The sequence below is a fragment of the Kogia breviceps genome, chromosome 18, assembly GCF_026419965.1.
Source record: "Kogia breviceps isolate mKogBre1 chromosome 18, mKogBre1 haplotype 1, whole genome shotgun sequence".
Classification (NCBI taxonomy): Eukaryota; Metazoa; Chordata; class Mammalia; order Artiodactyla; family Physeteridae; genus Kogia; species Kogia breviceps.
Window position 1 is genome coordinate 40272300 of NC_081327.1, and position 26067 is coordinate 40298366.

Sequence of the window (26067 nt, forward strand, 5' to 3'; positions counted from 1 at the left end):
AGCCGAATGGCTATGGTGTCAGCCACCGGGCTGCTCTGGCCACAGAGAAGGAGCTGTCTGGCTAGAAGTCTGAAAGGCGAAGGTGCCTGAACCACCATCACCTGCCACTGCCTGCCTCCTAGACAGAGGCCCTTTATGGCTCCTGTGAGAACAATCACAGGCAGGGTCAGGGGCTGGTGGCTGGGGAGAAATGGGCTGCCAGAACTTTCTGGGGGTTGTCGCAGGCCTGGGACACTGGCCAAACAGGCTCCGTTCACCCGAAACCCAGCTGCCAGGAGCCAGGCTGAGAGGACACGGCTGGGCTGGGAAGGCAGCCAGAACTGCCTCCCATTCCTGAGCTGGCCACACAAGGACGGCTCTGTGCTAATCCATCCTTCCGTGCTCATTCCCTACCTCCTGCTCAGTGTGGGGGGCAGGAGCAAGACAGGAGGGAGGACGCACCCTGGAGCACGCCAGCAGCTGCACCAGGGATGCCAGGGATCTCAGTCACATTGTTGAGCAGAAAGTAGGGGTCGCAGGAGTCTGCGGTGAGGTTGGGGCTGTGGCAGAAGAGGCTCCAGAGCCGAGTGGCCACGGTCTCATTGTCCACCACGGCTGTCTTGGCACAGACATCAAACTGGTCCCGGGACAGGGTCCTATTGCCCAGCATACATACTCTGTGGGAGAGTTGGGGGGACAGAAGCATCAGAACCTGCTCAGCCGGAGACCCCAACCTGCTCCCACCCTGTAGCCTCTACAACTCAAGGCATCAAAGGCCATCCACATGGGAAGGATGTCAGTGCAATGCCTGGATGTATTCCCAGGTTACTTACGGAAACACGGGAGGGTCAAAAATAGACTTGATGCCCCCAGCATAGATGGAGAGGATGGAGATAATCACACAGGCCAGGAAGAGCGAGGCAAATTTGTTCACATACTTGACACCAACAAACACCACCAGGGTCATGAAGGTCAGAAAAATGGTCCCATACACCCGCATATTGTTCAAGGTGGCACTTGACATGTCATGAGTGCCTGTTGGGTAAAAAATGGCGGCTGGTGGGGCAATGTATGTCTGAAACAAGAAGACAGATAGAGGAGGTTCAATCTTCCTATGTGGAGAGTCAAGCCCAACATTTTGGTTTTCTTTTTAAGCGTATCCAGAGGGGAGTTCCCTGGCGGTCCAGTGGTTAGGACTCAGTGCTTTCACTGCCGTGGCCCAGGTTCAATCCCTGGTTGGGGAAATAAGACCCCATAAGCTGCACGGCCCAAAAAAACCAAAACCAAAAAAGAGTATTCAGAAAAAGCCAGTCACAAAAGAGCATATATTGTATGAGTCCATTTATATGACAAGTCCAGAATAGCTAAACCTGATTAAATCTTTATCTATCTATCTATCTATCTATCTGGCTGCGCCGGGTCTTAGATGCAACACATGGGATCTTTGTTGCTGTGTGCGGGATCTTCGTTGCGGCATGCAGGATCTTTTAGTTGCAGCATGCGGGATCTAGTTCCTGACCAGGGATCGAACCCGGGCCCCCTGCATGGGGAGCACGGAGTCTTAACCACTGCGCCACCAGGGAAGTCCCTGATTAAATCTTACTGAAGACAGAAAGCAGATTAATGGGTGCCTAGGGCTGGGGGGAATGGAGAATGATCACTAATGACCATGGGATTTCTTCTTGGGGTGATGAAAATGTTCTAAAATTGACTGTGGTGACAGTTGCACAACTTTATGAATATACTAAAAACCATCCAATTGTATACTTTAAATGGGTAGTGAATTGTATGGTATGTGAATTATCTCTTAATAAAGCCATTATTGGCTTTCCTGGTGGCACAGTGGTTAAGAATCCGCCTGCCAATGCAGGGGACACAGGTTCGAGCCCTGGTCCAGGAAGATCCCACATGCTGCGGAGCAACTAAGCCCATGTGACACAATTACTGAGCCTGCACTCTAGAGCCCATGAGCCACAACTACTGAAGCCCGCGCACCTAGAGCCTGTGCTCCACAACAAGAGAAGCCACCACAATGAGCAGCCCGGGCACCACAACGAAGAGTAGCCCCCGCTCACGGCAACTAGAGAAAGCCCACGCACAGCAACAATGACCCAACGCAGCCAAAAATAAATAAATTAAAATAAATTTAAAAAAAAAAAAAAGCCATTATTTACAAAAAAGAAAAAAAGGATCCAGACACAGGAGTTGACCTGAATAGCTAAATAGCAGAAGTGGAACAGTTTGAGGAGCAACAAAACAATGACAGTACAGGATTATGAGCCAAAGAATAAAATAAATATCCAGGAGTTCATGGGACTTCCCTGGTGGCGCAGTGGTTGGGAGGCTGCCTGCCAATGCAGGGGACACGGGTTCGAGCCCTGGTCCGGGAAGATTCCCACTTGCTGCGGAGCAACTAAGCCTGTGCGCCGCAACTACTGAGCCTGTGCTCTAGAGCCCGTGAGCCACAACTACTGAAGCCCATGCACCTAGAGCCTGTGCTCTGTAACAAGAGAAGCCACCGCAATGAGAAGCCCGCAACGAAGAGTAGCCCCCGCTCTCAGCAACTAGAGAAAACCCGTGTGCAGCAGCGAAGACCCAATGCAACCAAAAATTAAATAAATGAATGAATAAATAAATTTATAAAAAGAAAAAGAAAAACAGACAACAAAACCCCCAGAATATCCAGGAACAGGCTCCACGCAACAGACAGGGGACCTGGAGGTGGGAATAGACAGGCAGTTCCTCTAAACATCTACTGTCTGGATGCCCAGGTGTGGGCACGTTTTACCCTGTGCTCCCCACTGCTCCTCCCCCTCTTCTCCCACCATGAGGTCAGTTCAGTGGGAAGAGGGAAACTGAGTCAGAGCACACATGAGGCCCACAGAGGGGGCACTGACCTCCAAACAGGGTCCTGTGGCTGTTCACCCTGATTTAGGGATGAGGATAAGATGGATCTGAAGGGCTTTATTAGCACAGAGCCCTGGGGGAAACAGAGCTGGCCAGAGTCCACATGAGCCTGCGAGGCAGGCCCTGCGTCACCACCAAGACCTGTCACTGAGTTAAATGCAGTAAGTTCACAGACCACCTGCCATGGTTGAAATGTTGCCCGAGTGGATGGAACATCCAGGGTCAAGGTGAAGACAGCCAGGCCCCTTCCTTGCCTGGCCCAAACTGGGAAAGGGCTGAAGGGGAGACTGGCTTGAACAAAGATCTTTCTCCCTCGAAGAGGCCTCCCTCATTATAAGCCCTAAACCCGGACCAGAGGTGAAGGGAGCTGGAGCCGCCTGGGCCTATGGGAAATGGACTGTTTGGACAAGACCAGAGTTGGCCAGGGCTTAGCCTGACTCACCAGCAGGATCTCAATGGCCCCCAGGATGTACATAGCCGCTGCAAATGTTGTTCCCAGGTAGAAGCACAGGCCAACAGCCCCTCCAAATTCTGGTCCCAGCGAGCGGGAGATCATGAAATAGGAGCCCCCAGCTACAACAGAAAAAGCATTCATAGGTCAAGGCTGGTTCTTCTTCAGGGGGGCCTCTCCCATGACAACCCTTCACAACCATCCAGAGGGACAGGGACTGCTTTTCCCATTTATAAACGAGCAGAAGGGTTAGAAGACTTGCCCAAGGCGGCATGGTTAATAAGGGGCCAGGCTGAGGTTGGACCTGATTTCCATTTGACTCCAACACCCAGCACGGGCCAGTGACATGAATACTGTGCTGGGGCAGCTCTAGGTCCGCAGCAGAGCCTAAGTGGCCTACTGTCCCCCAACTCCCTGCAGTTAGGTCACTCCCCGCAGCCTCCCCTGGTTGGGTGTGTCCTATCTCAGCATGCCTCACCCCTCCCAAGGGCTATGTCTGTTAGTCTGACCCTCCAGACCAGGGCAGGGACCGGCTAGCTTTTTGCCCCTAGGGCTGGCCACTGGGTGAGTGTCCATGGCTGACCCTCCTGCCCTGAATCTGTGCTTCCATCAGAGTCTAAAACCCCTGGCAAGACTGAGCCAACACTGGACCCCAGGGCCAGTGAGGGTGCAGGGGACAAGAACAATCCCATGCTGCTGGTTGAATCTGCTCCTGATGAAACTTCTCTGGTGAAAAATCTGGGAACAGGGATCAAGAAGCTTTAAAAAGTCTAATCCCTTTCATGCTGTAATCCCACCTCTAGGACCCTCTCCTAAGGAAACTGCCAGGGGCATGAACAAAGATCAGTGTGCAACGCTGTTTATGACAATCATGTTTACAGTAGTGAAAAAGTAGAACCCAAGAGTAGGAGAACAATAACATAAATTAGGTAATGTCAATCCTGTTTTAAAAAAAACAAATGAACTGTTTCCAGCACTTGAGAAACACACAGACACACACACACAGACACAGACACACACACACAGTTTGGGGAAAACAATACATCTCAATACTTTACAAGACCCTAAGACCATGTATGAAAAGGCTAACAGTTATGACCTTAGGATGGTGGGATTACGGGTACTTTTCATTTTCTTTTCTACATTTTTTGCACTTTCAAACCCTCTATGGTAAACATATATTGCCTTTTTCCCCCTATTACTTTCATACTAATGCTAATAAAGCTGTTATTTGAAAAAAATAGAAAAGGATTCAAACACAGAAGCCAACCCAAATAGCCAAAGTGTTCAAGCAAAACAATAAATAATAATGGTACTAAGATTATGAGCCAAAGAATAAAATAAATATCCAGGAGTTCACAGTGATATAAATACATGGTTGAGTAAGTACATACACGGAGTCTCTGAAAACCAAGGCCAATCTCATCATCCCGGCTGAAAACCCTCTGCATTGTCTATCCTGTAATCCAGCGTGGCCCAGAGTCCTTGGCTTGGGCCACCAGGTATGCCCCATCACCTTCTTTATCAGCCCCAGCCCCTGCTTTTTAAAAAATTACTTTTATCCAAAAAAAAAAAAAAAAAAAAGCCCAAACAAACAAAACACAAAACAACATAAAACTCTGCCAAGCAAGGATGCTCTGAAGTGATAGCACTGTCATGGAGTCAAGGACTAGGATCCCAGCAGAAAACTGCCCGGGGGGGGCAATGAGCGTTCCTAGGCATGTGAAGGTGGATTCTGGGCCCATCCCCTCCGCAGGCCTGAGTGGCGCTCACCCACCTGGAACCACGCCGTTGGTGGCAATGGCGCTCATGGAGATGGCCGTCAGCAAGGTCTGTGGAAAGGAGGGCCTAGGTGAGCAGCTCAGCTGGGGGGGCTCTGGGGGGCGGCCGTGGCCCTGCCCCAGCTGGGATACTCACACAGCAGCAGCAAATGAGCACAATGAGGAGGGCCTGCAGCACACCGGCCGTGCCCACCATCCAGGTCAGCCGCAGGAAGAGGATAACCCCGAAGATATTCTGCAAGCAGGGCAGGTACACCCCCATGAGGGTGCCCATGCTGGGTGCCTATGGAGCAGGAGGGGAAAGGGGGGACAGAGCATCAGAGGGGCCCAGATGCTCCATGGAAGGCCAGCCCCTAGTCACTTGACAGTCCCCTGCTCCCAGGGTGTTCTACCAGAGAACAGGTTGGAGAGGGATATTCCAAGCGGAGTCCTAGGGAGTGCAGGGGGTAAGGTGAGAGGATGTCTGTGTTGACTTTCATACATGAAGAAACAGTTTGGGACTGAGAAGGTATAAAACCTGATTCTTTTCAAAACCCCACGTGTGAGCTTTTGAGCCTCACCTCCTCCTCATGGTACTGCCCCCCCTTCCCTTCCTCTCTTCTTTTGTACTTCTGGAAAGTGAAGTCTGTGTCAGATCTCCACCTTCCCACCCAGCATGCCCCATGTCACCCAAGCCAGAGTCTAAGAAGTTGTTCCTGACCCTCCCTCTCTCCAACCCCCCAGTTCAGTCCAGTGGACACCGAGTCCTGCCCAGTCTGCCTCTTAAGCTGCCCTGAGATCAGCCTTCCTTGCCTCAGCCTTAGTCCCTTGAACCTGGGGCACTACATCTGGGGCACCTGGAGGGTGCCTTCTTGTGCCTGTCGACCTCTCCACACTCCAGCCCGCTCTGCTGCCAGAGTAGGTCTCTGAAAACCAAGTCCAATATCATCATCCCTACTAAAACCCCTCTGCATTGTCTATACTGTAATGCATAGTGTGGGCCAAGCTCCTTGGCTTGGGCCACCAGGCCTGCCCCATCACCTTTGTCAGCCTCAGCTCCTGACAACATCAGTCCCTCAGAGCCTCTGAACCAGGGCGTGTGCTGGGCTCTACCTGGGAGGGTTACCCCTGCCTCACTGCCTGGCAAATTCCTCTTCAGTTAAACCTTCAGGAGACTTAACTGTTTCCTCTTCCAGGAAGTTCCCCCAGGTTGCCTTAGCTGGAGTTGGTACTTCCTCTTGCATCCCCTCAGCATCTGATATACCCTTCCATCATAGTGGTCAGGGTAACTGTTCACTCGAATGACCATACTGGGTAGACTGGGCTTGTTCACTGTTCTATCATCAGCAGGCCCTGCTGGTAGTCAAAAGGTGCTCCTAGCCCGTGAGCAATGCCTTAGAAGGCCTCTGGGACAACCTGTTGGGAAAATCCTGCATAGAGAGTAGAGACTCAGGCTGGAGGGCAGGTAGGGAAGGTCTAATGGACATATCCAGGCAGGATTTCTCAGCTACCTAAGGGTAGAGTAGGGGCCAAACAGGAGGCCAGGGCAGACGCTGAAGCACAGAATTAGGGCTGGTGCTGCCTTCTTCTTCTTTTTTAAGAAAAAATATTTATTTATTTGGCTGTGCTGGGTCTTAGTTGCGGCACGTGGGCTCTTAGTTGTGGGATGCAGGATCTAGTCCCCTGACCAGGGATCGAACCCAGGCCCCCTGCATTGGGAGTGCAGAGTCTTAACCACTAGACCACCAGGGGAGTCCCATGGGCTGGTGCCTTCTTGAAGAACTGAGCCTCACATGAGAGCAGCCCAGAGTAGTGGGGCCCTGAGAGCTTCCACCAGAGCCCCAACAAAGCCTCCTGCCCTGGAGCTGGGGTGGGAGAAAGAACTCTGGCCACAGGAACTCAAGGGTCCAGGCCTGGGGCAGGATCTGTGTGCAGCCCTAAGGACCACAGAAGGGCCTAGAAGGGCCTGAGTAAAAACAAATGGTCCCTCAAACTGTCCTGCACAGTGTAGGTGAAGGATACACCTCATCTGGACTCTGTCTGAGCCCTTCTCAGAGGCCCTGGACCACCCGCTGGATAGTAGCAGCTCCCAGCCCCCCATTTGAGGCTGAGTCACTCTGGGAAAAGGGCAGTGTGGGAAAGGGCAGGGCCGGAAATGCTTTCTGCATCTCCAAATAACCTCTGGCAGCCTCAGAAGGTCACCAGGCCACAGGCGGAGGCTGCCATGGAGAGGCTGCCTTGGGTCTTGGTGTGGTCTGGTTGGAGGACCGCCCTTCCGGCTTTAAGCTTTCCTTTTCTGAGGCCCCTGCTCAGACCTGCCTGGGTGAGGGCCACAGCTCAGCGGCCCCAGCTCCCTAGCTTCCTACTGACTCTCTGTGGACTTGACCAGGCTCCTGCTTTCTCCATGAAAACGCCACTGGCGCTGGGACACTCAGCCATCCTCTCACATCTTTAACCTAGGGCCAGGTGGGCTGGCAGGTAAGCTGAGGCTGGACCCCAGCATCCTCACAGGCTCCTCTTAAGGCCAAGGGACCATGGGCCTTCAGCAACTCAGAATTTCCTCTGACACCTTGTGGAGATGTACACTAGCCTTTCTCAGGGACCTTTTTACTCCCAGCCCCAGCTTCCTGGGCTTGGTCTGAAGGGACAGGGAGGAGGCTCTTACCCAAGGATCCCACCACCCACTGCAGGGCTAAACACAGACAGCCACAGGTAGTCAGGGTTCTCTGCTATCTGCAGTTCAGAAAATATCAGCAAAATCACAACCAGCAGGATAGGGTGGGGGTCACGTCTGTGTGACCTCAAGATCTCAGCTGCCCTCTCTCAAGCGTGGGCTAGTCTGCCTCCCAGAAGTGAGGGGTGCACATCAGCCTCTCGTCTTGGCCCACCTCAGTAAGGTCCAAATCTCATGAGCAGGTCTGAGGTTGGGGATTTGGCTTATTCCAACCAAGAGCTCCTCCTGCCTGTGCTGACCTCCAGCAAGAATACTACAGCTAATGCCAGACTCAAGCTCCTTCCAAATCACAGCTTCTTCCCAAACCTCAGGGAGTCAGTAGACATGGAGGGAACATTCTTTGCCTCCAAACTGAAAACGTAGGGGGGGGGGAAACCCCAGCATTCAGTTAAACTGAGCCCCGTCACACAGCGGAGCTGAGCAAAGATGTGCAAAGTCATCCCGAAGAGAGGACGGCTGGAGGGCCAGAGGCCTGGATAGCGACTAGGGATGGGACCAGCAGAGCATAGGGAAGCCCCAAGAGGCATGCTCCTATCACCCCCAACCCTGGTGCTCAAGGAACCCAGGGGCTGTCGGAGGGCTCTGCCAGTGGAGCCAACACAGTGAGAGGCAGAAGGGTTTAGTCAACTGCTCTAGGTCACATAGCCCCGAGGGACAACCAGGTTCCTGGATCCAAAGGTAATATCCTTATCCATCCTGATGGGGTGCCAGTGATCTGGCATTCTACATAGTCACATAGCTCACAGTAAGCCCACAAGTATCCCAGCGTTATGCACTGATCTTGTTTAGCTTAGTCACCTTAGGCAAGTAACTTAATACCCCAACACTCAAGCTTCCTCATCTGTAAAATGGGGATGACAATAGCACCTGCCTCACAGCTTTGTTGTGAAGGTGACATACAAGAAACCAAGCCCACTGCTGAGCATGATGCCTCACACACAGAGAGGCCTACGTAACGTCACGTTCCACTGTTATTTTTGAGGGCCCCCCCGGTCCTATGCCCTGAGGGCCACCTCCTTGGCCCACCTCTTGAAGCCTCCTTGAGCCCAAAGCACTCAGTGCCCATCCTCCATGCTCACCAAACCTGGCAGCTGCTTCCCCCAGGATGCTCCTAACTCGGTGGGGAAAGTGCCAACTCCATGGTGTTGAATCTGTCTTCCTAGGAGTGGCCTCTCTGCTGCCCCTGACCAGCTCACCTTGGCTGCTCTCCGGCGGGTGCCCTCTCCACTCTCAGCCTCCTCATGCTCCTTGGCGCCCTGTGTGAGGTTGGTGTAGCTGACGAGCTTGCCCAGAAGAGATGATACCTTTGGGCGGATGTCCAGCTCTTCCTGTAAACAGAGCCACAGGGCAGTCTGGCAACTGGCACCAGGCTACTTGTATGTAGCCAGCAGCCTGGCCTCTGGCCCCTTGCCAAGCCCTGAGGCAGGCCTGGGCTCTTGCCTGGGGAAGCCCAAGCCAGCCCACGGGGCAGGTGTGGGTGCCACACCCCAGCACTCACTTCTCTCTGCCCCACCTTGGCTACAATCACCACCAGCCCATTTGCAAAACTACCTGCCTTGGGGGGAAAGGGCAGGACAGGGCACAGCTGGCAGACAGGCGAATGGCACGCTTCAGTCTGCCTGTTCGGCCTGGCCACCTCCCAGCTGTGAGTAGGCCTCTGGGACTCATATCTGCCCTCAACAAAAAAGCCACCCTAGTCACCCCAGGGAACCAAGGAAGTCAAAAGAGGTGTGGGACAAGTGAAGTCTCTCTTATCTGCTCAAACCCTGATTGTCCTGGATGGTCTTCTCCACCAGGCCTCACACCCCGTGAGTAACCCACCTCAACCCCCAAGGTGGGATCCTGGACCCCTAGCCCATCTGCAGGTGGGGCCAAGTCAAGAGGCCTCCCAGGGCTCCAGCTCCCATGCAGAATCTAGCACAGCTTCCCCAGCACTGTGCCTCCGCCTGCCTCTGGCCCACATTTAGTCTTTCCCTGTCTATCAGCTCCCTTCTGACGCTACACACAAGGAGAAATTGGTCTGGAGTAAGAAGTGAAGATGCAGGTCTTTGCAGGTATATGGAGATTGAAGAGCCTATAAGACTTCCATGGGGCAGATGAATGTGTGGGTCAGAATTCAGGGGCCTAAACCATGACTTCAATCCAGATACAACTTCTGAGCTTGAGTCTGAAAATGATAAAATTCAAGTTCAAAGGCACAAAATTGGGAATGTTTCCAAAGAGACATCCACTGAGGTTGCAGATATGGCTAGAGGGGGCAGATCCAGTGAGAAGGACCAGGGCTCAGTAAACTTGATGGGGACAGGGAGGAGTCAACCAGGAAGGCCCGGAAAGAGTTCACAGGAGAGGGAAGAATCATGGACTATGAGAAGTCCTAGAAGTGAAGGGGGCAAAGGAAATCCTGAGGTAAGAAATACTGAGAGGTGGTGACCTCGCTGAAGGGCTGCATGGAAGTCAAAGGTGAACACCCCTGGAGGTGGTAATGGGGTACAGTGGCCCCTGGGAAAGCAGTTTCAGTTCAAAGGGCCAAGGGAACCACGAGCTGGCTGCCAAGGGAGCGAGACAGACAAGGGGAGACTGGAGGAGAAGCCGAGACATAAGGAGGCTGGATGTTGTCATCCAGCCTGTCTGCTTAGCTAAAGCCTGGGTGCTGACAGGTCCCTGCCCACCCACCTCCCTGCTACACCTGTGGCCCAGAGTGGCTCCTCAGTTACCTCAAACAGTGCCAGGTTCCTGTCATGGTAGTCACTTCCTCTGGAAGCTTCCATGGGACAAAGAAAAGGGCTGCTCTCTTTGTGGTTGCCATGTCCTGTGGAGAGAGAGGAACGGAATCCCAGTCAGGGGCTGCCTACTAAACCCCCAGCATGCACTCCTCCCCAGCAGGCGTGCCATCATTTCTGTGGAGCACTCTGTGGGCCTGTTTCCCCATCATACCCTGCCAGCCTCCTTGAAAGGGCCAGAATTGGCAGTGGCCAATGATCAAAACCTAGCACGTAGGGCTTTCCTGGTGGCGCAGTGGTTAAGAATCCGCCTGCCAACGCAGGGGACACGGGTTCAAGCCCTGGTCCGGGAAGATCCCACATGCTGCGGAGCAACTAAGCCCGTGCGCCACAACTACTGAGCCTGCGTGCCACAACTACTGAAGCCCGTGTGCCTAGAGCCCGTGCTTTGCAACAAGAGAAGCCACTGCATTGAGAAGCCCGCGCACCGCAGCAAAGAGTAGCCCCTGCCCGCCTCAACTAGAGAAAAACCCACGCACGGCAATGAAGACCCAACTCAGCCAAAAATAAAATAAATTAAAAAAAGAAAAAAAAACAAACAGCGTGTACACTCATCTAGCAGAGGGCACAGGTGTGTGAAGGGCCCAGACAGCACGTTTTAACACCAAGGGGCAGAGTCAACTGCAGGAGGGCCTGGCCCAGTCATGGCCCACCTTCAGACCACCCCTGAGACACACATTCCCATTTTCCAGCCCTTCGGGAATATCCAGTGTGCCGGGTGCCCAGGGCTCAGTGTCTTCAGGGCTCCCCCCAGGTGCTGCCCTCCAGACAGATGAAGCCACGCAGGGCTCTTTCTGCCGCCATGGCCAGCCAGCCACCTACTAGCCACCCCACCATGCACTGCACAGGGGCGTCCTTGAGGGCCACCCGAAGCATGCCAGGAGGAGGGGCAAGCAGGAGACTGGCCTGAGAGCGGAAGTGGGTGCCTGAAGCTGTCTAGGGTCATCTGGGAAAGCCCTACAGAAGCCTGACCAGGTGGGTGTGGGGACTAAGCAGGACTGTTGGCAGGACCCTCTTGTTGACCTACCTCCCTGTCCCCAGATGGCGGCTGCTTGCTCCAGACTAGGCTTGTGGCCAATCCCAGCATCCACCTACCCCCCAGGCTGGTGAGGCAGTGCCTCAGCACCAAGAAAACCTCACAGAAAGGAGCCAGATTCACCTTTTTTTTTATACGCCTGCCTCAACTCTCAAAGCTTGGCTGCATTTTCTGGCCACCGGCATTCACACCCTTCCCTGTTTTCCAAACTGTGTCCACTGTGAGTCTCAGTGGGTGACGTTCCCAGCTTTTCATCAAGCAGGCAGAAGACACCAAGTACTCCTTTTCTAGTTGCTAACAGTAAAACCCCCTTCAGACAGTCTGACAGCTGCAGTGGCAGCGGCTGGAGGCTTCACAGCAAATGGAAAGATGACATCTTGGTTCAAAGAAGCCACGGTGGTGTTGTATGGCAATGACTGTGGCAGCAGTGTTGGCCTGGTGTCCAGTGATGGAGGTGGCAACAGAAGTGCCTTCACTGATCCAGCCTAGTGGGGTATTCCAGCCATGCCTGGTTTTGTGAGAGCTACCTGCCAACCTTTTCTGGTTAAATAGCCCACAATCCATTTCTCTTGTTTGCAGCTAAGAATACTGAACGATGATACATCCTCCTCCATCTGATACATCCTCTTGCCATCAGTATGAGACTTAACTTGCCTTCTCTGAGCCAACAATCACTCAGCAGGTGCTGCACTGTGGATTCTTTACTGTCCAAAGAGACTGACAGGGAAAGCATGCTGATGACAATTTCTGGGGCAAAATCAGCTGTTCCTTCCCACAGTATGTAGAAGTGGTACCTCGCCTCATCTAGGAACCTGGACTAGCTAAGTAAGCCATGCAGCTCAGTCCCAGAAGCTACATGGCTGTATGAAGGCCAATGCCAACGGCACAGTGGACAAAGGTAGTGGGAGTTCAGGCCAACCTACAGAACCATGCTAAAGCCTCGTGGGGGGACTTCCCTGGTGGCGCAGTGATTAAGAATCTGCCTGTCAATGCAGGGGACACGGGTTAGAGCCCTGGTCCAGGAAGATCGCACATGCCATGGAGCAACTAAGCCAGTGCACCACAACTACTGAGCCTGCGTGCCACAACTACTTAAACCCACGTGCCTAGAGCCCACGCTCCGCAACGAGAAGCCACCGCAATGAGAAGCCCGTGCACTGCAACAAAGAGTAGCCTCCGTTCACCACAACTAGAGAAAGCCCACGCGCAGCAGCGAAGACCCAACGCACCCAAAAATAAATAAATAAATAATTTTTTTAAAAAAAGCCTCGTGGGGTCACGTAGCTTCTCAGACACCCTGTGACATTTGCTGTGCCCTTGATGCTTGTTCAGGATCAGGATAAGGAGCCACAACAAAAATCTGAAAACTCAGTAACAATGCCCATTACACTGACAGCCCTTCAGTGAGAGGCCTCTGAAAAGTACTCTTGGATTTTTGTGACAAAAAAATATCTCCCCTGAATAAGTCAGAGGCTTCATTTTGTTAAAAAAAAAGGCAACTATAAGAGCTCATCTTATTTCCCTTTCTACCTTGGCTGCCAGGAACCTCTAAGCTAAATTTATTTTTTAGATGCAGTCACCATCTACATCGTCTCAGAGTCCTTGCCTCTTTCCTCTGCATGGTTTTGACCTCACAGTAACAGTCCCTTGGGGAGGCATTTCTGTTGCATATCTCTTCTGATCCTTTTGTGGAAGTAGGTTGAAAGTAAAGTATAAATTATTCTAAACTCCTGCACTGCAGCCTGCCCCACCATTGTTACCTCCTCTCTCTGAGGACTGCACTAGTATCCAGAAAACACAGAGCCGAGCACACAGCAGTTCCCCCAAAATGCCTATGGATGGTCCTCTAAGACCCAGCTGATCCTTGTCCCTCAGCCATGAGTCCAGGGCAGCTCAGAGCCCTTAAAAGGTTACCTCTAGTCCTCACAGCAACACTCCAGTAGATATCATTTATCCCCTTTTAGTAACAAGGAACGTAAAGCTCAGAGAGATTCAGAGGCAAGGTCACTCAGTGAGAGGGCCAAACTCGGGTCCCAGGATCCACCAGAGCCAGGTGGGAGCTGAGTTGTAGGTTCTACTCCTATTTTGGAACCCCACCCATCCCAGGAGGCACCCCAGGGTACAGTACAAGCCTTTAACTAGAGAAGAGTGTCTGGGGGTTGCAATTTGGCCAGAGTGTGCATACCCAAGGCTCTTGGTGCTCAGTGGCCAGCAGATGAGCTTGGATTCTTGAACCTCCCACTGTGCGACCCAGGGCAACCTGCCTACCCTCTCTGTGTTGCCTTGGTTTCCTTTTCTATGAAGTAGAGCTAGTAACACCTACTCTTCCAACTGCCCAGATGCATCAGAAAAGGGACAATCTGGTGCCAGACACCCAGCAGGGATTCCATGGAGTTCCCCCAAACCTCATTTAAAGATAGCTCCCATGGGATTGTGGGAACTGGATGGGTAGGGGGGTTGGTGTCTAAGCAGTGCCTGGATATCTGTACTGCCCTCAGCTATTCCAAAAATTCCAGGGCAGGTCTGGGCATGCCTGCCAGGCCAAAGCTGCTCAGATACCACCTGAGACCCCTGGCGAACCACAGCATGAAGGCTGGGCCTGGGCGCTGCCTGTGAGGCACACATGTACGTGTGTTCCTGCCAGCAGCTGTGACTGTACCAGCTGTAAGCAGGGAACCAGGTGGCACTCCTGATCCCTCTGCTCACAGGTATCTGCCAGGGGTACCCCTCTAGAGCCTCTTCACGCCCTGCCCACAGGCCACAGTGAGCTGGATGAACAGGCCCATCTAGGCCTTTGGAGCAGAGGTATGGGCCTTGAGAGATTCAGACACCAAGCTGGGGGGAGGTCCCCATAAGATGGACCTGAGGGTCACTAATTTTGTGCCCCTGACCCTTTGCAGCCCCCACCAAGTAGGATCATAACCACTCACCAGGGTGCACAGTGTCCCCCATACCGCAGACGCAGTCAAGATGTGGCTGAAAGGGAGGAAGAGAAGGAAGAAGGGGGACAGTGGGAGGAGCTGGCCCAGCCTGGAGGGACCTGGAAGGACTCAGCCAATGTGGCTCCAGCTCCCTATAGTCACCCTGCGAGAGGCCAAGGCGGGGCCAGAGGCAGGGCTCCGCTCTGCCCACCTACTGGTCCAGGCTGATCTTAGGGATGCAGCCCAGCCCAGCCCAGCCTCTGGGGAGAGCAAGCCTCCAAGGGCTAACAGAGGAGCAGGGGTGGATGCTGGCTCCTGCTCTGGCCACTGGAACAAGGCTAGGGGCAGGTGCCGGCATGGGGCAGGGGTTGAGGTGTGTGCACCCACACAGCTGTCAAGCCTGTTAAATGACCACGACGTCCAGCAGCCTATGCCACTGTCCTGTGCCATCTCCTCACACAGCAGTCGGGTGACACACATATAGCCATCACCCACATCAGGCACGGATCACCTCAGTCATGTCACCATCACAGACAGATCAGAGTCAGATCAAGATCACATCACCTGATACATGCCAACACACATGTTCCCTGCATATCTCCATCATGGTCAGTCACAGACTAAGCATTTGTCATCAGTCACATCACCATCCTCATCATCGATAACCCGGCAGGAAATGGCCCACAAGAAGTGCTATCCTGACCCCACCTTCACTCTGCAGTACCCCACAGCTATACACTTGCACAAGCACAATTACACATGCATATGCTGCTACACATACAGACACATGTTCTCAGCAGTGTTCCACTCCAAGAGTGGGCCCTGCAAGGACAGCCCCCTGGGGGACTCCTGGGGGAGGAGATGGTGAAAGGGTCAAGGGCAGGCACCTAGGAGGGGAGGAGGGGTTTACCTTCAGGCCCAGTTTAACATCTAGGTTAAGAGTTAGGGCTCTGGAGTCCCCAACCCTCGATCTGAATCCCCTAGAGCAAGTTACATAAAGGCTCCATGCCTCAATTCACTCCTTCCTAAGCATGAGTAACATGACCTATCCCATGGGGGAAATTAGGAGGATTAAACGAGTTAATTCACTTCAGGTGCCTAGACAAGCCTGGTCCCGTGTGAGTGCTCCACAGATGCCCACTGTACCTACAGATGTAAGCTGGGATCCACGCAAGTGCACTCAGAGGCAGTTACCCACAGACCCCCTCAGGCAGGCACAGCCTTCTTTCCAGGGCCCGGGAGTGCTGGGAGGGAAGGGGGTAGGGGAGGGGAGTGGAAGAGAGAGAGGGTAGTCTTAGGGAAACAGATGTTGCCGCACAAAAGTGTAGGCAAGACGGGAAGAGCTTAGGGGTGGTTCACAGGAGGTAGGAGGTGAAGGGTCTAGGGTCCGGGCTGCGGTCGTTGCTCCCATCCGGGAAGGGCCAGAGATGGAGGCTCAGCGCTCTCAGCACCCCGGGCGGTCCGGCTGGCCCGGCAGGCCTGGCCACGTCTGCAGCCCCCGCCCGCGGCCCGCAAGGGAGGAGCTGGAGCGGGGAGGGAGGCCCGACCGCAACCGCGGGCGCCGGGGGCCCAGGAAAATTGTGTCTGCGCGCGTGGAGTAAGGGATTGCTGGCGGCGACTCAGTCTAAGAAAAGTTGGGCCCGCATCGACGTGTGCGCGCACCGGCCGGCGTCGGTGTGAGAGCGGGCCCCTCGTGGCCCGCTTCCCTGCCCCCGCCCCCGCCAAGGACCCCTCCTGGCGCGTCCTCACCCTCCGAGTCCTCCCGATCGGCGCGCTCCCCGTAGTCCACCCAACTGAGACCCTCGAGGTTGTCATAGTCGCCGCGCCGCGGCCCGTCCACCGGCACCACGGTGAAGTGAGGCATCCTGCGCGCTCGGCCCCGCCGCGCCCGCAGCCCCTGCCGCCCGCCTGACTGTCCCCGCTGCCCCGGGCCGGCGCGCCCCGCCCGCTCACATTCCTCCCCGCTGCGCTCACTTCCTCCGCCCGCCCCCCGGGCCGCCCCTCGGGGGCGGGGAGCAGGAGGGGCTCGGGCCGGCTCCTCCCTGAGGGGGGGGGCAGGCGGAGTGAAGCCCCCGGGGCGGGAGTAGTACTCCACGCGCTGGGTAGGCCCGATTCCTGTGTGACCTCTGGTGGTGAGCCGCCCTCTCTGAGCCTTAGTTGAGGTACTTGTAAAATGGGGAAATGCGCTTCCACCTCTTGGGGCTGCTTGAGGGCCGTGAGACGGGGTACGGGGTGCGTTGGCCCTGCGCTTTGTGCCTAGTGAGCGCTCAGTGACATTTCTGTGATTCAGGGACGGGGAAGGATAGGGAGGAGCGCAAAGGTCACTCCAGTCCTGCCCAGGGCCTCCCACCATTCCTGAGTACCCCCTCCCCATTTTCATCATCTCTCTCTTCCACCTCTCTCCTCCGAAACCTTGGAAACGGAAACCCAGGAAAGTCCCCTCCCTTCCCCCACCCTCCATATCTCCCTGTTGGAGGCTGCTGGGGATTCCTGCCCCTTCAGTAGAGGCCGCTTCCTCCTCGGTAGGAAGGACACCCATTCCCCTCGCCCAGCCCCGTTTGCCTCTTCGGACGCCGCACTGGATTCTTTAGCCAAGTTCTTTCATCTCAGTTTTATCTTTTACTGTCTCACCTCTTAGGGATTCCTTTACCCAAGCCATTCACTTCTTTGCTCTTAAATTTTCTTTCACTTTCTACTCCACTGCTTCAGATAACTTATCCAGTTGGCTTTACTTTAACATCTTTATCTTTCTAGGCCATTCTTTTAGCTATTTGTTTCTCTATCAGAAAAACCCAGAGGCCACCTCACACCTCTGTCTCCATTTTTTTCCCTCCCTTTATGACTCATAGGGCTTTAGAATATCAGAATTAGTGGTATCTTTCCAACCTACCTCAGAGTCTGTGCCCTCTGACCTCCAACTCTGGGGCAGAATAAGGGATCAGAGTCGCTGGGCCCTGCAGGAAGACCTCGGAGCTGACCCCTATTCTGGCCCCTACCCCACAGTCATCCTGGCCAGGGTCTGTTGCTTTGTCTTGTCTTTCATGCCACCTTCACCTGCCCACAGTAGCAGCCTTCCAACGGACTCCCTGCTCCTGGTAGAGCCACGTCTTCTGAAGAGAAACCCCAAGCTCTTCTCTTGGTCCACGAGGCCCTGCTCCCTCTGGCCCCTCCAACCTCTCCAGCTGCATCTCTTCCTATCCTCCTCCCCAGCCTCAGCCTTTCTGGCTGAGCATCACGGAAGACCAGATGCTCAGATGCTTTGGCTTCTTTCACTTCCCCAAACTCAAGGAGTTTCTGTGCAGCGCTTGCACCTGGCAGAATGCCTTTCTACCCTCTGCCCCCACTCTCATTTACCAAACTCCTCTGTATGGAGGAGGCTTCAGCTTGGAGTACTACTTCTTCCCCAGAAGACTTCTCTGAAACACACCCCACCTCCCCGCTACCCCGCTTCACCCTCCCCTGGATTGTGTTCCCCTGGGGCATTTTCCCTTCGTAGGACCCACTGTAGGGAGAAACGTGTTGGTGGAGATCTTTAATGTTTTTCATGCCCACTAGACTGTGGATTTCACATTGGCAGGACCATTTTGGTCTCATTACCTTGGTGTCTTCAGTCCTGGTCCCAACACATTTTTTGACTAAAGAATGAACAGGTGCCCCCTCCCTGGTCTTCCCTGATGCTCTGCAAAGGTTCCCCATAGTTCTTCCTGGCCTCTCTCCTAAGGGGTGGGGTCAGGTGCTGTGTGGAATATAGGCCACCACAGCACAACTGAAACCTTAGACTCTGGGGGACTCTGTAGCTAGGATACAACTTCCCCCATATTATTGACTGGTCAAATAGCCTGCATCATCAGGGTACTCATGGGGAATAATAACAGGCAAAAACTAACAGACATTTAGAAGAACAGACATTTCAAAAGAAAACATCTATCTGGAAAATGGTTAGAATACATGGATCAAAAATTCAAAATTAGCCTAATAAACACAAAAGATAAGGGAGACTATTAGCAATATGAAACATGAAAATATAAAAAAGAACAAGCAGAAATATAAGGTAGAGAAAAATATAATTATTCCAGTGATCTATGGCTTCATAACAAATGACCCCAAAACAGTGGCTTAAAGCAACAATCAACAAAAATATTTATTTGCTCACAAATCAGTAAGCTGAGTAAGCTCATCTCTATTCCACATGTCATCAGTTAGGACTGGAGGATTCACTTTCAAGATGATTCATGGGAATTCCCTTGTGGTTCAGTGGTTAGGACTCCTGCTTTCACTGCCAGGGGCCCGGGGTTCAGTCCCTGGTCCGGGAACTAAGATCGCACAAGACGTGGGGCATGACCAAAAAAAAAAAAAAAAAAAGATGATTCACTTACATTACCAGCAAATTGTTATTGGCTGTAGGCTAAGAGCTCAGTGGGGCTGTGGACCAGAGCACTGGGTCCTCTGCATGTGGACCTCTCCCTGGGCTGCTTGGCTTCCTCATAGTATAGTGGCTACAGTACATGAGTAAGCATCCCAAGAAGCAGGACAGTTCTCTGGGCCTATGCCTGGAAATGGGCACAGCATCACTTTTGCCATATTTCACTGGTCAAACAGTTACAAAGCCCAGATTCAAGGGGCGGGCAGACATGGAACCCATCTTTGGATGGGAGAAGCACATGGGACCATATATTAAAATTACCACAATAATTGAAACAACACACTAGGTGATCTAATAGCATAAAGTTATAATCGAGAATGAATCAATAAATTGGAAAGACCAAGGTAAGGAATTCTCCCAAAAGAAGAAAGAAAAAACAAAGAAAGAGAAAACAGAAAAGAGATATGGGAGGATAGAAAAACAAGTTCTAATATCTGCACAATAGGAATTCCAGAAAAAGAGTTTAAATTAAAATGGAGAAAAGGTACAACATGAATGAACCCTGACAACATTATGCTAACTGTAGGAAGCCAGATACAAAGGTCACCTATTATATGATTCCATTTGTAAGAAACATCCAGGATAGGGAAATCCATAGAGACAGAAAGCAGATTGGTGGTTAGGGGGAAAGAGAAGGATGGGGAGCAACTGCTTAATGGGTAGACAGTCTCCTTTTAGGGTGATTGAAATATTTTGGAACTAGATAGAAGTGGTGGTTGGAAATATTTTGGAACTAGATAGAAGTGGTGGTTGTTCAACATTGTGAATGTACTAAATGCCACTGAATTATTCACTTTAAAATGGTTAATTTTATAGTATGTGAATTTCACTTCAATAAAAATAAATTGCTAGAACTATAGGGAGAAACTGATACAAACACCATCACAGTGGAAGATTTCACCACAACTGTCATGCTTACAAATAGGTAAAAAAAAAAACACAAAAAAACCCCAGCAAGATATAAAATATTTTAATAACACAATTAATGACGGTGACCTAATGGACATGTATATAGCTCTACATACAACAATTGGAAAATTCCTTATTTTGGTCAAGTATACTTGGAACATTTACAAAAATTGATTATTGGTTGTGAGGAATACCTCAACAGAACTTCTGCTTCCAATGACGATTGTGTAACAGCGGCCAAATATTCACACACCATAATTATATACAGTATATAGTTCACAAAATGAACACACCAGGTAACCAGCACCCAGATCAAGATAGAGCACTTTACCAACAATCCTGAGGCCCCTCCTCATGCCCCCTTCCAGTCATTACCTCCCCCGAGGATACCCTTAAACAGACTTTAACATCAGATCAGTTTTGCCTGTTTTTGTACTTTATAGAAATGGAATAATATGATAGGTATTATTTTATATCTTGCTTCTTTCACTCAAGATTATTTTGTAAGATTCTCGCAAGTTGTGGTGTGTGACTGTAATTTGTTCTTTTTCATTGCTGTGTACTCTTCCATGGAGTTAATATAGCACCGTTGATTTCTCTATTGTTAGGTTATTTTCAATTTGAAATTATTAAAAATAGCTCTTCTCTAAATATATTTGTTCATGTCTTTCAGTGCACATGTGTGCAGGCATTTCTGATAGGCCTTTATTTTTTAATTTAATTAATTAATTAATTAACTTATTTATTTATGCAGGCTATGCCAGATTATCGTTGCAGCATGCAGGCTCTTAGCTGTGGCACGCAAACTTAGTTGTGGCATGCATGTAGGATCTAGTTCCCCAACCAGGGATTGAACCTGGGCCCCCTGCATTGGGAGTGCAGAGTCTTACCCACTGAACACCAGGGAAGTCCCTCTGCTGGGTCTTTAGGGAAAAAAAAATTTAAATCCTTGGGTATATGTGTCTTTAACTTTAGTAAATAATGTCAAACTCTTTTTCAATGCAGTTTTTATCAGTTTACACTGCCACCATCAGGGTATGAGAGAATACCTGCTGCCCCACACCCTTACAAACGCTTGGTATTGTTCATCTGTTGAATTTTAGTTATCCGTTTTTGTGAGTTTTATTTTGCATGTCCTTAGTGACTAGTAAGGTTGACTACCTTTTCATTTTCTTTTTTTAGTATTTATTTATTTATTTGGCCACGATGGTTCTTTTTTCTTTTTTTAACATCTTTTTTTGAATTTTTGAATTTTATTTATTTTTTTATACGTAGGTTCTTATTTGTTATCTATGTTATACATATTAGTGTATATATGTCAATCCCAGTCTCCCAATTCATCCCACCACCACCATCCCCCCTGCCACTTTCCCCCTTGGTGTCCATACGTTGGTTCTCTACATCTGTGTCTCTATTTCTGCCCTGCAGACCGGTTCATCTGTACCATTTTTCTAGGTTCCACATGTATGCGTTAATATGTGATATTTGTTTTTTTCTCTTTCTGACTTACTTCACTCTGTATGACAGTCTCTAGATCCATTCATGTCTCTACAAATGACCCAATTTCGTTCCTTTTTATGGTTGAGTAATATTCCATTGTATCTATGTAGCAAACCTTCTTTATCCATTCATCTGTCGATGGGCAGTTAGGTTGCTTCCATGACCTGGCTATTGTAAATAGTGCTGTAATGAACATTGGGGTGCATGTGTCTTTTTTTTTTTTCCTTTAACATCTTTATTGGAGTATAATTGCTTTACAATGGTGTGTTAGTTTCTGCTCTATAACAAAGTGAATCAGCTATATGCATACGTATATCCCCATATCCCCTCCCTCTTGTGCCTCCCTCCCACCCTCCCTATCCCACCCCTCTAGGTGGTCACAAAACACCAAGCTAATATACCTGTGTTATGCAACTGCTTCCCACTAGCTATCTATTTTACATTTGGCATTGTATATATGTCAATACTACTCTCTTACTTCGTCCCAGCTTACCCTTCCCCCTCCCCATGTCCTCAAGTCCATTCTCTATGTCTGCATCTTTATTCCTGTCCTGCCCCTAGGTTCATCAGAACCTTTTTTTTAGATTCCATATATATGTGTTAGCATACGGTATTTGTTTTTCTCTTGCTGACTTACTTCACTCTGTATGACAGACTCTAGGTCCATCCACCTCATTACAAATAACTCAATTTCGTTCATTTTTATGGCTGAGTAATATTCCATTGTATATATGCGCCACATCTTCTTTAGCCATTCATCTGTCGATGGACACTTAGGTTGCTTCTATGTCCTGGCTACTGTAAATAGTGCTGCAATGAACACTGGGGTGAATGTGTCTTTTTGAATTATGGTTTTCTCTGGGTATATGCCCAGTAGTGGGATTGCTGGGTCATATGGTAATTCTATTTTTAGTTTTTTAAGGAACCTCCATACAGTTCTCCATATGGGCTGTATCAATTGACATTCCCACCAACAGTGCAAGAGGGTTCCCTTTTCTCCACACCCTCTCCAGCATTTGTTGTTTGTAGATTTTCTGATGATGCCCATTCTGACTGGTGCGAGGTGATACCTCACTGTAGTTTTGATTTGCATTTCTCACTCACCAGCCAGATCCATCATAGTTTCCGCTAATCCCAATGAACTCAGATCCAGTGACGGCCCTGATGTGGTCAAAGTGATCTAGAGGGTGAGGGTTGTGGTGGGTAGCACGAGGCTGGAGTTAGATCCTGGGACCAGCCCTGGTCTGGGGGAACTCAGCGTGGCCAATTCCCCTGCCCACAGCACTCCAGGACATAACAGCTGACTCCACAGAGCTCCCAGCCCATTGTGAGTTCTGAAGTGGCTACAGGCTAGACACTGGACCCAGAGTAAACCTCAGGGCCACCAACCCCTTTGGATCTTTTCCTGCCCAGGAGCCACCACGCCTCTAGGTTCGTTGAGAGCCTGGTTGCGGGGCTCTACCTGTCCTTTCCAGAGATGTGGGAGCAAACATGAGACTCAGAGGCAGAGGCAATTGCCTCCCCAAAATCCATCAGCACTGGTTGTAGCCCTAGATCTGGGTTCAGGGCAGTGAAGAGCTGTGTCTGCTCCCCTGAGCTGTTGGGAGGCCTGCCCAGGGCCCAGCAGGTATGCCAGATGCCTAGAGCTGTCCTGAGGGCCCTAGCGGCCACAGGCCAAGCTACAACTGCACAAGGAGTCGAAGCGGGGCTCACCTGCCACGGTGGACATGTTAGCAAACAGGTTACATGGCAGTACCCCCGTGGACAGCAACACCATCACAATGCCACCATTTTTCTTCTACATGGATAAACAAATGGATACTCAGCTTGGCACTTCTGGCCTGATGACCTGCCACCTATGCCTTGGGGGCCCTGATAGGGTTAGTGATCACTCCTCGCCTGAGGGGTTGGGTAAGGCTTCACTTCTGTTGGCCCCTGGGTGGAACAGATTTGGCCTTGAGTTTCAGAGATGGGGGAGGGTTAACTAGCTTTGGGTCCAAGGGTGAGTGAGGCCTGGGCTGGTAGCTTTGTTCAGGGTCAAGGGTCTCTGGATAAGGACTTCCCTGGTGGTGCACTGGTTAAGATTCCCCACTCCCAATGCAGGGGGCCCGGATTCGATCCCTGGTCAGGGAACTAGATCCCACAGGCATGCCGCAACTAAGAGTTCTCATGCTGTGACTAAGGAGCCCACCTGCCGCAACAAAGACCCAGAGCAACCAAATAAATGAATAAATAAATATATTTTTTTAAAAAGGATCTTTGGATGAAGCATGCCTAGTCCCAGGTTTGAGGGCTGGGGTGGCTGCTCACCAGAAGTTGCAGGATGTCATTGGGAACATTAAGCATATTTTCACACACAGCCTTGGCAGCTGAGTGGGAGAAGATCACAGGGGCCCTTGACACCTTCAGTGCTTGTCGTGCCAAGGTGTCCGACCCCTAGGATAAGTCCACCATCATGCCCAGGCGGTTCATTTCCCCTATCACCTTCTGCAGGGACAGGTGGGGTTTGTGGGGGGGGGGGTCAGGAGGGACGCACGTGTATGCACATATCTGTAGGGAACGTGCGGGGTAGGATATGGAAAAGGAGTCCTTACATCACCAAAGCTTGTCATCCCACTGATGTCGGTGTAGAAGTGTTGAAACTTGGTGGAACTCTCTGCCCTGAAGGACAGCTGGAGGAAAGCAATCTAGCAGGCCCTACCTTGGCCAACAGAGCCTGGACTTCCAGGCTCTTTGTCCATCCATCCCATCTCAGAACAGGGTGAGGATCTGGACCAGCTGCTTTCTGGGAGTGTGAGGGACCTGCTGAGACTCCACAGCCTCCCTCTGTGGACCCCTCTGTCCTCACCTCTCTGACAGTTTCCCCACCATGCGTCTACCCTTCCACCCTGGCCAGGCACTTCTCACTAGGGCGTGTTGCAGGTGAAGGTGAGTGTCAGGTAGCATACTCCCAGAAGATAGAAACTGCACAGCACAGAAAGGCTGCTGTCTAGTGAGTGACCACCCTCCACACCAATAAGGCAAGCCAGCTTTTGAGTGCTGTTCAGTCCTAGAAGAGGGCAGAGAATCAAGTGGTCAGAGACCAGGGCCAGAACCACCAGAGTGAGGCCCTGACTATCCTCCCATTCCCCAGCCCACCTCTGGCTGAGGTCATAAGCTCCAGTTCAGAGTAGGAGGCACACATGTGACGAATGAGGTCAATCTGCTCCAGCGTGAGGCGCACAGCATCCTGGTCCTGGGTGTGGTATGGTGCGTAGGCTGACCAGAACTGGGGGTTGGCCCAGGGGTCCAGAATGAGATCAGGGTGGTCTCCAAGTGCCCTTGGCCTGCTACTCCTCCTCAGCCCCCAAGGTACTCATCTGGGTCAGTGGCCCTGAGTGCGGCACTGCATGACCCTGTGGTACCTTGATGACTATTCAGCTTGCTGCCAGCAGCCAAACTGGCAGGACCCGTCCTCACCTGCTGTTTGCCCATGTGCTATGTGAATGCCCCAAAGGCAATCCACCATATCCTTTGTGGTTTCAGAGCCACCACGCTCAACAGGGATTTTCTGATCACTTTCTTGGAGTCTCCACAGAACCTGGGCACCCATGCCGCTGGCCTGCTTTGACCTCCAACACCTCTGCACTCTCCAACAGCCCCATGATGGCAGACTGCGTGTCCTCTGATAGTCAGAGGCCTGTCTACCCAGGTTCCTGTGGCCCCCACATTCCCCAGCGGCCGTTAAGTGTGTCCCTCTGGTACCTGGACACCCAGGAGGCCATCCCTGAGCTTGTCCAGGCTGGTTTGGCCAAGACTGAAATTGCGCAGGTTGACCTCCTGTAGCTCGTTCCGAAAGTGCTGTTTCAGGAGCAGGGGCAGGTGGTGCTGGCTGGCGGGGGTCAAGACAAAGTAAGAGTAGGGGGCGTGGCCTCCAGGTCATGGGCCTGTTCTGTCCCAGCCCACCTCCCCCCTCACACAGACGGTAGTCCTGAGGGGGAGTTCTTAGGTAGGGGGTTCCATCGGCAACGGGGTAATGGGGACGACGGAGCCATGGGTGATGGAGGAGAGAGGGGTGGTGTGAGGGAGCCTCCTACTAGCCCTTCCTATCCTGCCCAGGGGCGGGTTCAGCCCCCACCAGCCGGCACGCCGCACCGACGCACCCATCCACGAGCCGGAAGTCCCGCATCAGGGCCCGCGCACACTCACGCAGACTCGGGGCTCTCGGGGAGCCCGGCACCGTTGGGGCGCTGGAGCTTCCCTGCGTGGTCCGGGCGCGGGTTACCGGCCACAGCAGCTGCCACAGCAGGAGCAGCAGACGCAGAAGAGGCCGCCGGGTGAGTGCGCGGGGAGCCTTGAGGCCTACAGGCCGCATGCTTCACAGGGCCGGGCAGGCGGGCAGAGGCGGGGCTCGAGAGCCTGAGAGGGGCGAGAGAGGGTCAGAGGGCGACGATGGGGTCCCGACCGTCGATGTAGGTGACCCAGCGGCGCGGCCTCGTCTGAAGTGGCTGGAGTCAGGACGCTCGACAGACGCGCGGGGACCCACAATGCCGCCTCACAGCGTGGCCGCCAGAGGGCGGTAGGATCTTCCCGCCCCGACTAAGATGGCGCCCTAGTGGGCCAGGCTGGCTTCTGTTGCGAGCGCCCGCTAGCGATGCATCGCAGGCTCCCTCCGCCCCTGCTCCCGG

At 52.1% G+C, this 26067-nt stretch overlaps 2 protein-coding genes and 1 non-coding gene across 4 annotated transcripts in view; all 3 read right to left on the reverse strand.

Moving 5' to 3' along the window:
- Positions 1-16509, reverse strand: part of SLC12A4 (solute carrier family 12 member 4) — a 23492-nt gene extending 6983 nt beyond the window's left edge. The window contains exons 1-8 of one of the 2 annotated variants that reach the window (XM_059044809.2): positions 16318-16509; positions 10546-10640; positions 9028-9159; positions 5255-5401; positions 5115-5169; positions 3329-3459; positions 813-1054; positions 442-656 (exon numbers count right to left, since the gene is read on the reverse strand). In XM_059044809.2, the coding sequence (XP_058900792.1) occupies positions 442-656; positions 813-1054; positions 3329-3459; positions 5115-5169; positions 5255-5401; positions 9028-9159; positions 10546-10640; positions 16318-16432 (1132 nt within the window). In that variant the 5' untranslated portion in view covers positions 16433-16509. The remainder of the gene's footprint in view (positions 1-441; positions 657-812; positions 1055-3328; positions 3460-5114; positions 5170-5254; positions 5402-9027; positions 9160-10545; positions 10641-16317) is intronic. The other variant, XM_067019442.1, reaches the window with a different exon arrangement.
- TRNAG-CCC (transfer RNA glycine (anticodon CCC)) lies at positions 6777-6849 on the reverse strand. The gene has a single exon. It is a non-coding gene; the product is annotated as a tRNA-Gly (tRNA).
- A 5991-nt stretch (positions 16510-22500) lies between the features above and the next one.
- On the reverse strand, positions 22501-25850 carry DPEP3 (dipeptidase 3). Its single transcript, XM_059043805.2, is given in 8 exon segments — positions 22501-22580; positions 23114-23198; positions 23711-23887; positions 23995-24061; positions 24308-24449; positions 24539-24668; positions 25145-25271; positions 25543-25850. Coding segments are annotated over 8 exon segments (1020 nt in total). The 5' UTR covers positions 25755-25850.
- Between the last annotated feature and the right edge of the window lie 217 nt (positions 25851-26067).